This window comes from Carassius auratus, chromosome 16 (assembly GCF_003368295.1).
Source record: "Carassius auratus strain Wakin chromosome 16, ASM336829v1, whole genome shotgun sequence".
Lineage (NCBI taxonomy): Eukaryota > Metazoa > Chordata > Actinopteri > Cypriniformes > Cyprinidae > Carassius > Carassius auratus.
This window is the reverse complement of record NC_039258.1, coordinates 5,314,382-5,329,904: the sequence shown is the minus strand read 5'-3', so window position 1 is coordinate 5,329,904 and position 15,523 is coordinate 5,314,382. Positions and strand designations below refer to the sequence as shown.

The window sequence follows — 15,523 nt, the reverse complement described above, 5'->3', positions numbered from 1 at the left end:
ATGAAAATGACAAGACCTAAGACAAGAGCAACATAAAGGTAAAGTAATATCCTAATATATTGATTATTTTCCTCAGATTGTAAAACAAATCTTTCATAGTCCTACTGCCAATCCGACTACACAAAGTTGGCAGAAGATACTAGCCTATTATTTATTGTGCATTTTGTGGGAAAAAAAATGTAATTACTAATATAACCTTAGTTTAGACCTTTAGATATATTTATAAATGAAAATGAAATGTAAAATAACTATTTTTACTGCTCATGCAAAATATTGTAGTTTATACTTTCTGAATTAATTTTAGGTGGAGTCTCATAAACTGACTACAACTGTAAAAGAAAGAGAAAATAAAAATGACAAGACATGAGACAAGTTAAATCAATAAATTATTTTGCTCATATTACATAGTAGTATAGCACATATTATAGTACTGATCTGAGTGGAAAGGAATCTTAGATGAAGATATAAACTATCAAGTATCATGCTTCATTTAAAAGAGGTTTACATTTTGTATCTTTATTTGTGTTGATGTAGCCCAGTTGTGGTGATTTAAAATAAATATGTAAAGTTGTGTAAAAGGTAAAAATAAATAAATTTAAAATTAATGATATTGCATGATCATGTTTATAATTTTTTGGAAATCTATAAAATAATGGCATCTTTAAAGCCTTATTTTTAATTTATACTCTGACTTGCTTCTGCTAAAATAGCAACCAAATAAATTAACTATTTATTTTCACATTCCCACATTGCTTCATTGCCTTCTCATGTATCAACTGTAAGAACGAAAGTGAAATGACTGATGAAATAGATCTAATATACGTTTATAAATAATATACGTTTAATATAATATACGTTTTGATCTTTAAGAGCTATCAAAAGGGTATTTAGCTTCTTTTGCTAATCTTGACGACAATACTTTCGCTTTGATTTACAATCACTGAACATACGCTTTCTCAAAATGTTGAATTACTGTTGCTCATGTTTAAAGGAAAACATTTCATGAAACAAGAATGTGCAGGTGTGTTGTATCCATGCACTCCAGCAGAGGGTGTACAGGGGGCAAATAACTCGTTATTTGAAGCATGGATACATTATCATGTTAGCAGATATTATAATGTCTCAGTTCAGGGGCTTTGTGATCTGTACTGTGCTGTCTCACGGCTGGGTGTGTGTGTGTGTGTGTATTAGGGTGTATTAGGGTTGCCACATTCAGCGAATCAAAATAAGCGACACCCATTTATTAACCAGCGTCCTGCAGATAATCAAGGATGACCCGGAACACTAGGCCTACATCATGGTCTTGGAGTGGCCCATGCCCTGTATGTGTGTTTAATTGAATTTAATCTAGTGAATCTCAAAGGCTCGATGAGAAGATGGCAAGACATGTTATGTGGCAGGTCATTCATGCTACTGCCACTTGCTGTGAGCGTTACATCTTCCACCGAGATATAAACTTGGAGAACCTCCTGGAGATCCTGGACACATTGGAGGTCAAGTTGATCGACTTCGGGTGCCTACATGACATTCAATATATGATATATGCTTGATGATTTGCTAGCAGGTTGTTTAACTCACTGACTTGCTGTAAATGACTTCGAAATTAATTAAATATCAAAATCTCTTTCCTTTAGGCGCAGACATGTTCTGTCCACTGGAGTTTTTAATTTTGATGGCAAGTACCATGCATAGCTTGGTTTGGTTGGGGTGCTGCTGTTCATGATGGTGTGCGGGCATTGTCCAGATGAGAAAGACCTGCACAGGATCAGTAAGTACGACTGGTCTGACCCTGACCTGTCACGAGGTGAGATCTTCACCAAAGAACAAAGTCGAACAATATGAATTCGAAATATGAAAGTATACCATTTGAAATCTAAATATAAAAGGTGTAACATAATGTATTAGTTAATAATCAGACATCTCGCTCATCTTTTTGGACAGAATGCTGCCAGATGATCCATAATTGTCTGCAGCCTGATCCACAGCAGAGACTCATCCTGGATGAGACGCAGCTCCGTGATTGGTTCATGGTACTATGATTAGAGTCTATGATTTGCTAAATATTTGTTCATATAATGAGTCAAATTATTAAATCAGGCCACACTGTTGTTTTCCATCCTTCCACTTTGGCATCTTGTGTCCTGATAGCTCCTGGCATTTTAAATATTATTTATATTTATAATATGTTCTATTAGGATAATTGCATTTGTATTATAAGGAATGTGTAATGTGTAATTGTAACTTCTGTAATATAATAATAGAATAAGTATATTAGAATAGGTATTATGTATTCAAAATTTATTAAGATAAAGATATTTGCATTTGTTTTAAGATATTTATGCAGTTATATTAGCAGTGTGACTGTAATAAGAAATACTAGTCTTCCATTCATCACTATACACAAAATGCTAGTGTACAGTGTACATAAATGTTCAAGAAAAAAAATCTTCACTTCACACAAAAACGCATCCTATATTAACCTGACAGAATTGTTTTATTTAACTGTAATAAGTACTAACTATAAGATTAATAAAGCAATTTGGCCTAGTGTGTTTACTGTCCGTTCAATTTACATATAGAAACAACCTTATGATGACCAGATTTAAAATGTCATGATGTGTCAATTCAAAGACCAACATTTCCCAAAAGAAAAATTCACAGTCATAAGTGAATACTGAGCACTGACTCTCCAAAGTTTTTCATTAGCATTTAACATAGTTTTTTCCCCCATGTCTGCAACCCTTTTAGAAAAAACCTTAAACATACCAGTTGAGAACTATTGGTATAAAATAAATTGATGACTGAGTCATGCAATTTATTTAAAGCAATTAAAAGACATCGCCTCAGAGAAATAGCACAACAGCATTTTGTTTTAAATAATTTAATACTTTTTTTTCATTATTTGGTTTACTACATTTGACCTGTGTATCACATTAAACATACAAAATAACAAGAAATATTTAATCTATAATCCATTAAATGATGCATTGATAGGATAACGGTGACCTTTCTATGTGAATGGAGAGCAGTACGGCTCAAACTACCCAAGGACAGTGTAGCACAGACGGAGGTCCATTGTGTACAGCACCTAAAACACCCTTTACACTATTAACATCTTTTTAGATACACTTGAACATAATTTCAACTCATTTAAATAGATGTTTTTGTACAGCAGGTCAGAAATATTAGAGATACTTACTGTAGATAGAAACATATTTAGAAACAAATCTTGCTTGTGTGTTAAATGAAAAGAGGAAAATCACTAAAGTCAATGAATACACAGCAAAGTGCCAAGATTCTCCTAATCGCATCAGGATGGCAAAGGGCTAGGTAATCAGAGATCTGGATTTCAGTCCGTTGGTTTAACAGGTGACGGTTGGGTTTTATTGCAATCGTTTTCAGGAAGATTGCTATAGCCACTGAGCTCCGGCTGCTCATATATTATTTCCTACAAACGTCCTGGAACACAAAAGCTACCATCAAAGTGAAACTGCACCACCAACAATTTGGTATTAAACATACATTTTTCAATAAAAATAAAAAACAACAGGAATAAAACCCTACAGGCATAAAAAAATATTCCTCTTTTTGTTTTCATAATACATTTCAAGTACACTAAGTTTAATTCACATCAAGTTTAGAACATCTCAAAGCAGAAGCACTATATTCACTCACATCATAAGCTTGAGTTGAACTATGTGTTTGACACGGACACACTGTGCACTGCAGCTCTTTAAGGAAATTTATTCTCATGTATTTTGTGCAGAGATTCCTCCTCTGAATGTAAACTGAGCTCCCAGCTCGTCTTGAACTATTTACTGCAGCATGTTACCACAGACACACGTCAGAGTGATTGTTCACATTCACGATAATAATATGTAATCCGTGCTGAGGCAGCACAGAATATTGCACTTTCAAAAGCTTGAGACAGAATTGTACTCTGTACAGTATGTACACAATATCTGTGCTCTGTGTCTCCAGAGGGAGTGTGCGGTAGGCAAGTGGTTTCTCTCTCCCTCTCCACTGAGTCGGGTCAGGTTGGATCTCTGTGGTTTTGGATGGGCTTTGTAGAGTTTCTTTGGGATTTTGAGTTTCAAGAATTGCACTTTTTGTATCACTCATAAGAGTTTAAGAAAGATAAACGACCCATCCAAAATTCCTAAAACATGCAATTTGTCGTACCATTTTGTTTTATAGTAGTTATATAGCTTTTTAAATCCTTTTATGTTAATTGATTCCTGTAATATTTTATTGCATTTTCATTATGCAATAAAATGTTCTTCATGAATGTGTTCATCATCTAACACTATCATTTGTTCCAGGAATATTTAGCAGTCATTCATCTCCAATACTCTCTAGTGTACATCCTGTGGAAAAAAAATCAGGTTGCCATTGCTTAATTAAAAGTCAAGAACTCAAGGACTACATTTCTTAACCCTCAGTGCAAAACAAACACGCAGAAATAATATTGCATTAAAAAGACTTGAGCACTATTATTTACAAGTAAATTATCACTTTTAAATTCAGTTTTAATAAAACTACTCAATTTAGCTGTACTGTAATGGCTGAAGAAATACATTTGAGAGTTTTGAACTTCACTTGATGTTGTTTCCAAAAGAAAACAGATGGGTGCATTTTTTCAGGAATATTAAGAGTATTAACCCAATTATTCCACAGGACCATCACAAAAAAAATTGCAAAAATTGTACCTTAAGGGTTACACCAGTATGTACCCTATTGGGTACTATTTGTGCCTTATTTACCCAGCAAAGATGCATATTAGTACCTTAAAGGGAACATATGTTTTAACTATTCTAAGGTACAAATATGCAACTTTTATTGGTAGATAAAGTACAAATTTGTTATTTCAATGGTAGTGCCCCATCAACAACTAGCTGTGCCCCTAAAGGTACAATTTGGTCATATTTGTTTTCAGACAGTGCACAACATTAAGAAGGCTGTAAGCCATAACAGCGCTAATACTTAGAGAAACCTGTAGAATCCAAAATCTGTGAGGTTTCATCGGAGGGTTGCAGCAATTTCAAACAAAAACAGCACTTCCACTGACACCAGTGGGTCCATCTTCAAGCATTCTTGATGATCAAGGAATAATGCCAAATAACATTTAAATGGTTTCCAAATTTGGAATAGCTGATCCCTTTTATGATCTTGAGTGACTGTGACTCATTTTCACTTTCATTGTTTGGATTTGAAGATGGTTTTGAATCCACAATGCATATTTTTGAGCTGAACTGGACCAGAGCATGTTTGCCTCAAAGATGATGTAGATGAACCCAGTAATGAAAACTCTCAGCCAGCACTGACTCTCTCTCATTCTCCTTCCCTCTTGCTCTCAATCTCCATTTATCTCCATCACCTTTTCTGTGAGGATTTCCCGGAAGGTCGAAAGCTGCTTCATCTGCTCCGTCTGCATCGAGTGCCGTCTCATCAGTTTCTTCTTCATCTTGAAGTCTGGTCCACGCTTTGGTGACGATGGTGCGACAGGCAGCAGGATCTTGCTCCCTGAGTGAACAGGAGATGTGGGCTTTCCGTTGGCACGGATATCAGGAATGGGTCGATGAGGGTTGACGTTAAGAGGAGGAAGGAACCCAGGTCTTGTGTGGGAGATGTGGTCCAAAAGGAGAGTGCCTGATCCCCGCCGTTCCAACAGTCCTGTTGGACGCCGCCTCATTGTGATAGGAGACACCGAGTTGGGAATGCTCTCCAGAGACTCTCGAGAAGAGCTGGTGAGCAGTGACAAGGGAGAGGCATTGTATTTGCGGCGCTCCACTGAGACACGCCCAGAATCTGGAGATCCAGGGATGGAGGCAGGGCACAGGTGGGTGTCTGACTCGTAGTGTTCCATGCGTGTTAGTTTGGGGTGTGGTAAGCCACGGATTCCGGTCGGTGCCTGAGCCACACTGTCCTGAGTCTCAGGGGCCGTGTTCCGACGATACAGTGACTGGTGCTGATGGATTTTATCCGCCCAGGAAGAGCCACACAGTGCTGCACAGTCTTCTGAACAGGACCGGTCCATCAGTTTTGGAGAAGTTGGGTCATGGGTCTCTATACTGTGCCTTCGGGACAGGAGAGGTCTGCCTGGACCAGAAACTGTCATCCCATTCATCTCCGAGACCAACTTGTCCTCCTCGGCTAAATCGCACTCGATCCGCTCCGCTCTCTCAGCAAGTACTGAAGGAGCCACAAGACCCCATGGCTCAGAGTTCAGTCTTTTCAGAAGCTTACGGGGCGGTGGTCTCCTCTCCCCTTGTGGTCTGCTGGAGGGTAGTGGGAGTGCTGAGGTCATGGCGAAGCTGAAGATACCTTCCTCCTCCTCACCGGGGGCAGAGCCAGAGGTATGGATCTCTACCTCAGATGGAGACATGCAAGCAGGGGAAAGCTTATCCACTATACCCGGAGATGGTGGGGAGTTCAGGTATTGTTTGGTCTTTTTAGTGCCAGAGGGAGATGTATCGGTGGTAATTATGATGACCTCTTTACCTTTGGCTTTGCAGGCATCCAGTAGGACCTGAAGAGTGTCCCTGTCGCCCTTATTGATGGCGTGTACGAGTGCAGAGGCACCAGAATAGTCTTTCAAGCTGGGATCGGCGCCATTTTCCAGCAGCAGCGACACCACCTCTTTGCCTGCCTGTTCTGCACACGCATGCATCAGGGCAGTCCGACCAGATTTGTCAGGGATATTTGGGTCAGCTCCCTTCTCAAGCAGGTATCTCACCATTCTCTGCCGGGTTTGCGGATCATCGTATCCCGCCAGACAGGCAGCTATGACCGGCGTCTCCCCTCGATCGTTCCCTTCATTGATATAGGCTCCGCCCTCCAGGAGGAGGCGAGCAAGGCGGAGCTTGCCCTGGAACACTGCTTTCAGAAGGGCATTGCCCTCCGTATGCAAGGCCCCTCCATCACCCATGATGTCTTATTCTCCACCTCTAGAACCCCAGAATCCCCCAACCCTCTCCTCCTCCGGCCTCAGCAATGTTGGGACATCCAGGCTCAGATTCTGGTGAACCTAAAACAAAAACAAAAAAAGTATTTTACCATAGGGGTTGTTTGATATTTGAATATTTCAAAAGAACACTTCCAACTCCAAAATCACAGACACTAATCTGATGCCTAGGTTCCACAAAATTTGCAACTTTCAGTTAAGTGTGAATTCATAGAACTGGTCACACCCAACAGGAGATTAATACAAATCTGATTTGAAAAAAAGAGTAAGAGGATCTATCTATCCCTTTAAATGAGGCTTTGTAAAGCTGACATTTAAAGATTGACATCCTTTGCTTTTCTAGTTAACTGTTACTGATATATGAATTTCTCTTTTTTCTCTTTTTTACTTTTAGATCCTTACATTCAAATTAGGGGTATCAAAGCAATTTATCACGATTAATCGAATTCAAAATAAAAGTTTGTTTACATGTTAATGTATGTGTGTGATGTGTATATATTTATATGTATATATAAATACACACACACAAATAAATATATATATTTAAGAATTATTTACATGTAGGATATATATTCATATTTACATTATATATTATTTTTATTTATACAAGTAAATATATATTGTATACAGTAATATAAAGTTATATACAGTAAATATACACAGTAGACACACATGTATTATGTAAACAAACTTTTATTTTGGATCCTATTAATCGTGATTAATCAATTTGACAGCCCTAATTCAAATGCAATTCTGAATTGGAATTTAACAGGCAATCTCTATACAGTTCTGAGATCAATCAAACAAAGTCTGTAATCTAAAATCACATTATTATAATCAGACTCAATCCACACCACTCAAAACTCTCTAGTATCTCTATATTGTCTCACTAATAACACCCAATGGATTAACTAAAGCTAATGTGTTCAACCTTATGGTAAAGTGTTGGTGTCTTAGTTGTGTTCTGAACACTGTGTCCTGTGCGCTGACACTTTGTACAACCCTGCACTCTTTAACACAGTCTCCTCTCCATCTTCTCTGTAACGAAGGCAGGAGAGGGATGATAATGACAGTCCAGTAAAGAAAAGAAAATTGAATTCCTGAGTGGTGCAAAGAGCATAAAAACATGTGACAAGCTCAGTCAGCACTGCACACATACAAATGATTTATGACATGCATTCATCTTACACACAGATACCAGGCATTTACTAACACAAAAATTGTTGTTCGAAATTAAGTTTCTTTTGGTACCTGATGTATTGCAAGGTATGCCAAATAAATCATATTTCCAATGTTCAAATATTGTTCTTGACATTACCTGAAATATCCAAAGCCACATCTTCTCAAACAAAAGCTGATGAGCTAACCAAATGGGGAGGAAAGGAGAATGAAATTGGTTTGACTACATGCGGTCAATCATGTATTGTCATGGAGGGTTGTCAGGTAATGTTAAATGAATTACCTGAGGTCAGTGGTGGAAAGGAGAAACTAATTGCACATGGACAAAACTAATATGTTGTACTGGATTCTCTTGCTATTTATGTTCTTATTCCTTCACAGTCTGATTAATTGAAGACATGGTGACTCTTTATCTTTCATATATAATTAGTTTGATTTATTCCTAGTGGTTTTCCTCTCGCTGCGCTCCTGAGCTCTGGTGATATAAAGCAGCGATATGCCGAGATGTACTGGGACTAAAAAAAGCCCAGGACCCATGCTGACCCAGAACAACACATAACAGATATCAACCAACTACAGTCTATGTACACTACCATTAAAATGCTTGGGGTCAGTAATTTTATTATCATTATTATTATTATTATTATTATTTTAATTCATACTTTTATTTAGCAAGGATGCATGCACTAAATTCATTTTTAAAAAATTACAGCTTAGACAATTAATTTTTTTTACAAATTTAGCATTTTTTACATTGTTTCCACAGAAAAAAAAAAAAAAAAGTTTTCACCATTGGTAATAATAAGAAGTGCTCCTTGAGCAGCAAATTAGCATAGAATCATTTCTTAAGGATCATCTGACATTGAAGACTGGAGTAATGATGCTGATAATTCAGCTTTGCATTAATACAATACTATTTTTGATCAAATATTGGCAGCTTTGATGATCATAAGTGATTCTTTCTAAAACATTAAAAAAGAAAGAAAAAAAAACTTACCAACCCCAAACCTTTGAACAGTTGTACAGTATATAATACAATGCATTGGCTAATAAATTACCATTCTTATATACACTGAAAATAACAGTGCTTTGATAGGCTTTAAATAACTGATATATAAAAACAGCACAATTATTTAAAAATCAGCTTTTTTATATTAATTAATTCTACTTGTATAGAATGGTTTCCTTACCATATGTTCAGTCTAGAAAGTGAAGTGACGTGCTACACCCAGTGCTGCATTTCTAAACGTTGCCTTTATCATCTGCGTACGCCAGGATCTGTGGCTTAAAAGAGATGGCCTGAGGATGGACAAATTAATTTTTCCTTTAAACCTTTTTATATATTTTTTTTTTTAACTTGGCTTCAACATCCCCAAAATCGGCCAGCCCCCAGAAGAGACCCTGTTGCTCCCTAGTCTATCTCTGGCGATACGAAGAACATTGGGAACGTCAAGAGTGTGTAGAAGCTGTGCAGAATTCACATCCTCCTGCATCACACCAATACACCCACAGACCCGAACTGCTCCTCCTGCCTGCCTTCTTAAGAAATTCTCTGTAATTTCCGAGCCAGCTCAGCCCAGGAAAGCAAGAGGAACGCTGTTTTTGCATACCGATTATGGGAGGTGGAGAGGAACATGGAGAAATGAACTGTTCTTTGAAAGTGTAATCACAAAAAAATGTGTCTTTAAGAGGTTTCTGGGATTCAAGACGGCGAGGTTAATCTCCTGTCTCACAAACACGGGGCAGCATGGATGACTCATCTCCATGATAGACTCACTGGAGAGATGTGGCAGGCATCGTCTCTCAGGAGATCAGCCCGCTGAAACCCACAGACGTCCTTACATGTATCCTGACCTGACATGTGCGTTGTGACCAGCCTGTTTTAAACGCTCAAGTGAAAATTATAGGGTGATTAAAATCATTTAGGGTACATTTACATGACAATGATGTTCTAAAAATAGAAAAGCTTTTCTTTTGTGTTTTTAAAAAGGTTAGATGACAACATAGTCGAAATAATCCCAATTCAAACATACCAGCAAAAATGGCTGCATTATGCATGGCAGGCTAGTAGTTTTTTTCATCCATACAATGAAAGTCAGTGATATCCAGTATAGGTTGGAATTATATAGACAGTACATAACAGTACATAAACAGTACTATCCTTTAAAGGACACCAGACAGGGCTTTGGTTCTAGATAATTAGAAATATTTCAAAATATAAAAAAAATAATATATTTCTGTGCAGTTTTTTACGGAAACTGCATGGCATTGTCTGCAAATATTGCTGGCTCAGAGACAATTTGCGTATGCTCAAAAGTTGTTTTGGATAAAAGCGTCTGCTAAATGCACGAACGTTAATGTTAATGTCAAGACCTTTATTTTGAAATTTAATTTTATTGCTCGTGTCTGTAATCATAATTCAAAGGTGTTCTTTGCTTAATCATACGTCATGATATTAAGAATCAAAGTGCTGTTTATTTAGTGATTTTCATTTCAGTTTACATGTAGACAGCTTACCAGATTTTGGAGCAGAGCTAATATGTACGGATATATGGATAAAAGATGCATACAGATATGTATATACATGCAGCTATTGCAATTCTACTCCAACATCTGTGATTTCTAATAAAATAAATTGTACACTGGTGCAATTAGCATACTTTATAGATACTCTAGAACCACAACTATTTATATTTATATACAGACTGATTAAACAAGCAACACCTGGTACAATTCAGGGAGGGACTGTGAACATTACATTTGCCAGATGCTTTTTCGCAAAGTGACTTATGTTGCATTAAAGGTATACATTGTACCAGTTTTGTATTTGACCCCACAAAACACAAGCCTAAAAGGACTAAACGGAAACAAGACTTTTTTGAATAAAAAGAAAATAGAAAATAAAAGATGTCTAATTCTCCAAAATGGTCCAAACTGCACATCATCTGCACATCATCTGTGTAGCAGTTTCTGTATAACATCTCTACACATCATCTGTGTAGTAGTTTAATATTTTGTGTATATTTCATTATTTGTATTTAATTTTCTCAAATTTTTGCACAGTCTAATTTATCATGTAGCCCTATGAGCTTCCATAAATGATTCTCTTATTTTCCTGTTTATCACTATTAAGCTGCTTTGACAATCTATGTATAAAACGCCATTGGAATAAAGGTGACTAGACTCATTTTCTCATGCATCCGTTATGTATTGAAGGACGTCAACATGACCAGTCAATATTTGGTGTGTGTGTAAATATATCAGATATTGCCTTCGCTGTTTGAACAAGCACATCCTATTTTAATCACTTGAAAAATAACAGACAAGCAGACAGCTCCCAAGATTGAATCTGATAGATAAATCAGACTTATGTGCCATCTGAACAAAGCCCTTGCTCTTCACAGTATCCCCTATAGATCTTAGAGTGTGTACAAATCAACGTAGTAAAGAGTCGTTCAACATGACCAAACAAAACTAGCCAATTTTTCAGCATGTTGAAGAGCTCTTTCAGAGGGTCTGCGTTTCAACTCCGCGCCGGAGGAGAGAGGTGACGTACCGAGCTCTCTTGTTGGGACAAATCATATCTGATTCTCTATCCTCTCCCGACAGATGATGGAAATTAATATTATGTCTTCATTCTCACACCTCTGAGAGCCCCCAACCCTGGCTTTCTGTTTTACGTAACAGCAGTGTGTGTGTGACTCAAGGCTGCTTCTAAGGTTGCGTGAGGGGGCCCGTGACCAGAAGGGGCTGCGCAGTCATTTTGAGCCAATGTTTGCCTCATTAGATCACACCGATCGAGGCAGGTGCAATCACTTTTACAGCAGCTGAGAGAACAGCATCCATCAGCAGTGCTTCGATGACCCTTTGACCCAGTTGCATCAGAACTGCTGAGGAAATTCATCACTCACATTGGCAGCTTCAAAGAGAGCCATCCTGCAGAGGAGCAATGAGATTATCTCCTTCATATTAAATGTCCTAAGTGTTCCTGACACATCTTCTGCACTTCCTTGTGTTTAATCCGTATTGGTTACTGTGGCATGTTTAGATCTTGCTGTCATTTTCAATGCCACACATGTCGGGGCAAGTTCGTTTTTCTCCTACACTTGGTCTGTAATGAGATGAATGACAACAAAACCACTTGACTCGACTAGACTGAGTGTTCAGTGATTTACAGAGATGAGAATGAATTCTCCTCCAATTCGATAGCAATCTGTGTGTCTCCTTTCACATAACTGCACACAACCACATACCAATGCATTCTTATCTCCCCTCGAACTGCAGATGTCAGAAATAAAATATGGTTATATGCAAACAGAAAAACCAACTTCATGAAATCATTGCAGAAATCTGATGATTTTTATACTGTCCAGCATATAGGGGATATGTCTTTTGTTTAGGATCATTATGTTCAGTTTTTTTTCAATGTGATATTGTTTTCAGAACAAATGATCTAAAACAACAAATAATCTAATAGCATGATAAATAAACTATTAAAATTTTCACATGGGAGTAATAGCTAAGTATTTTATGATGACAACTGGGGTGAAAAATGTAACTATCAAGAAAATCTATAATCTCAATTGTTTTAAAATTAGGCTTAATTTTCTATATGCAAAATACAGTTTCTTTTGTGGAGTGGAGTGTGATTATTTTTTAGCAAGAATCTGCTTCATACTTTATACTAAAAGAATGTGGCATGGTATTTTAAATAGTGCTTCAAAAAAACTCCATGGTACACGTCCAAAAACATGGTATTGTCATTGCTATGTTCAAAAACCTTGCCAATAACATTATTATTGCAGCAGAATGGTATTATTTCCTCCTAATATAACCAGGTTAGAAAATAAACAACAGCAATACTCATTTTTTGATTTTGCAAGTGGAAATATTACATAAATCAAACGAGTAAATGCTGAATGTATGTCGCTGTCCGCGGTGCTGAACGTCATTCGCAAAACGGAGCAGTTACGGATTTTGATGCGTTACAGACTCGATTCACACTGCCAGCTGCAAATATCTTCAGCTCAGGACTATTTTTAGTCTTGAAGCATCAAATTTGGTGTCTATTCACGTCAGCTCTCTGCCTGACGCAAAGCTTCAGTGTCCACAAATGAACTTCCAAACAGCAGACACACACACTTCAAGTCTCCGTTACAGCAAACGAGCAGCAATCGCCACAGGGACACTCATATTTTAAGTTTTGGTGAAGTGAGACAATGAATATTACAGCAGCATACATATCAGTCTTACACCTTCTCCTTTAGACATCCAGCAAATCTTCAGAGATCCAACTGAGTGCAACTGAGAATCCGACTTGCGGTGCATGAATTCGCAACGAACGTTCATAAAGCATTATGAACAGCTGCAGCCACATGCACGTCGTTTCTTCAATAAAACATTTGCTTTTAGCTTCAACAACTCACACCAAATGTGCAGCCAGCAACAATTTCTGATCAGCGCACATGCCAGCACAAAATAATTAACATCGAACGACTCGAAAATCGCTCAGTAAAAATGATGAAATATCAATAATAAGTAAGTGCAATGGAATGTTAAGATATCGCTGCAATATGAAGGACTGAAGTCTGCTTAGTTATGGCCATGCTCAGCTGACAAAAACAAAATATAAACGAAATAATAATAATTAGAATAACAGTAAATGTTATCCTAAACACGAATGGCATTTTGAAAGTAACATTTGCAGGAGACTATGTCGAAAGAGTCTCACCGTGTATCTGCTGTCTTCACTCCATCAGAGCGGCTGATTTTAGCCCGAGAATCCAGCTGCTGTCTGCTGATCCCCGTGTCTTATATCCCCCACATCAGCTCTCCTCCTGCGACCGAGATTTTGGGGGACTCTGCGGGGGTGTGGAGTGGGCAGTGAGCTGATGCGAGGCTCCCACGATCACGCACAGACGCACTGAGGTCCAGCTTCACCGAGCAAACCACTGACTTACTGACTGTTCACATGCACATGGCCATCTCTGCTTTCCACTAGGGGGAAACTTATTCAATTATTTTTATTATTTGATCATTTTAAGTTTATCCCTGGTTTTCTGACGCACCCCTGCATTTGTGTGCCATGGTGTGCTGTTTCTCACAAGCAGTAGAGAATACAATTTGATGCAGAACAATTCAATGAGTTTACCATTACAAAACAATAATAATAATAACAACCATTTAATAATAATAATAATAATAATATTGTCTAAGAAATAGAACAAATTTTGTATGCTGTGATTTGATGCATGGTAACATTTAAGCAATGTGTGCAAGTGCTTTACATAGTCAAATTGACGCTGCTCTGAGCAGGCTCTGTGCCTGCTCTAAATTCTGCATATAGACGCAACTGCGCATTAAACCCATGCAAAAATATAAAATATGCCAGCCTTGACCCACTTAAGCACCCATTGATGAATGTAAATGATGCAGCATTGGTGCAGCCTTGCTGTCATGACAGAGCATTTATTTTAGAATCTTTTTTATTCATATTTTATTTTTAAAGTACTTTAATGATATATTTGTGCAGTCTGTGTAAATGCATGTATGCAACCTGTGTGCCGCTTTTGCATAGTAAAGATGGCGTGTATTTGGTCAATGCTAAAATGCACTTAACACACATTTGCATAGGTGCATATTCTCCCTCAGCATAAATCTAGATTTTTGCTTGCATTTTTTTTTCTTCTCGTTTTTGGGGCTAAATATATATCAAGGCCCTCTCTGTACGAAAGCAGGGGGTGTGAAACAATTCTCAGACTGCATAAATACTAATTTAGTGACTATGGCTATTATTGAACACAGTTTCTATGGCAACTGATTCAGTGAATTCCGACAGAAGCGTTCCCACAGTGACATGCACATGCTGCAGAATAGAGAGGGGGGGGGGGGGGCAGAGAGAAAGAGAGAGAGAGAGAGAGAGAGAGAGATTATAGGCCATGTTTAGATTTAATTACAGTTTGAATGTTACGTCTCAATATTTCAATTATTGTTTTCAGGTTTTATGTTGTGTTTTCTTAAAATGAGTTTACCTTATTGAAATGAGCTCATGCCTAATTTCTCTCTCATACTCACACACATATTTTCTGATTTTGACGGGGGAGGCTGTGAGTCAGCAATATCACGGATAGGTTTCCTTTCATGTTTTTTTTTAACATATGCAGATTTAGCTGAATTTTAACTGGTTTCAGGTTTTCTAGAAAAGTATTTCAGTGCAGTTCAGCTTCGTCAGAACACATTAGAATGGAACTGTAGTGATAAATATGGATGCTTTTAGAAAATAAACTTTCAAATTAAATCCCATTAGTAAATTACTTTTGACTAATAAAAAAAGTCAAATTATACACATGCAACACATTTTTCTGAAATGTCATAAACATT

The 15,523-nt window shown here is 37.5% G+C and overlaps 1 protein-coding gene across 1 annotated transcript; it reads right to left on the bottom strand.

Annotated features, from left to right (window-relative positions):
* Nucleotides 1-2,865: 2,865 nt before the first annotated feature.
* ankrd34a (ankyrin repeat domain 34A) lies at nt 2,866-14,203 on the bottom strand. Its single transcript, XM_026283562.1, has 2 exons — nt 13,875-14,203; nt 2,866-7,027 (listed from the first exon to the last, which is right to left on the bottom strand). The coding sequence occupies exon 2, from the start codon at nt 6,926-6,928 to the stop codon at nt 5,354-5,356; it is 1,575 nt and encodes a 524-aa protein (XP_026139347.1). The 5' UTR covers nt 6,929-7,027; nt 13,875-14,203; the 3' UTR covers nt 2,866-5,353.
* Nucleotides 14,204-15,523: the final 1,320 nt, after the last annotated feature.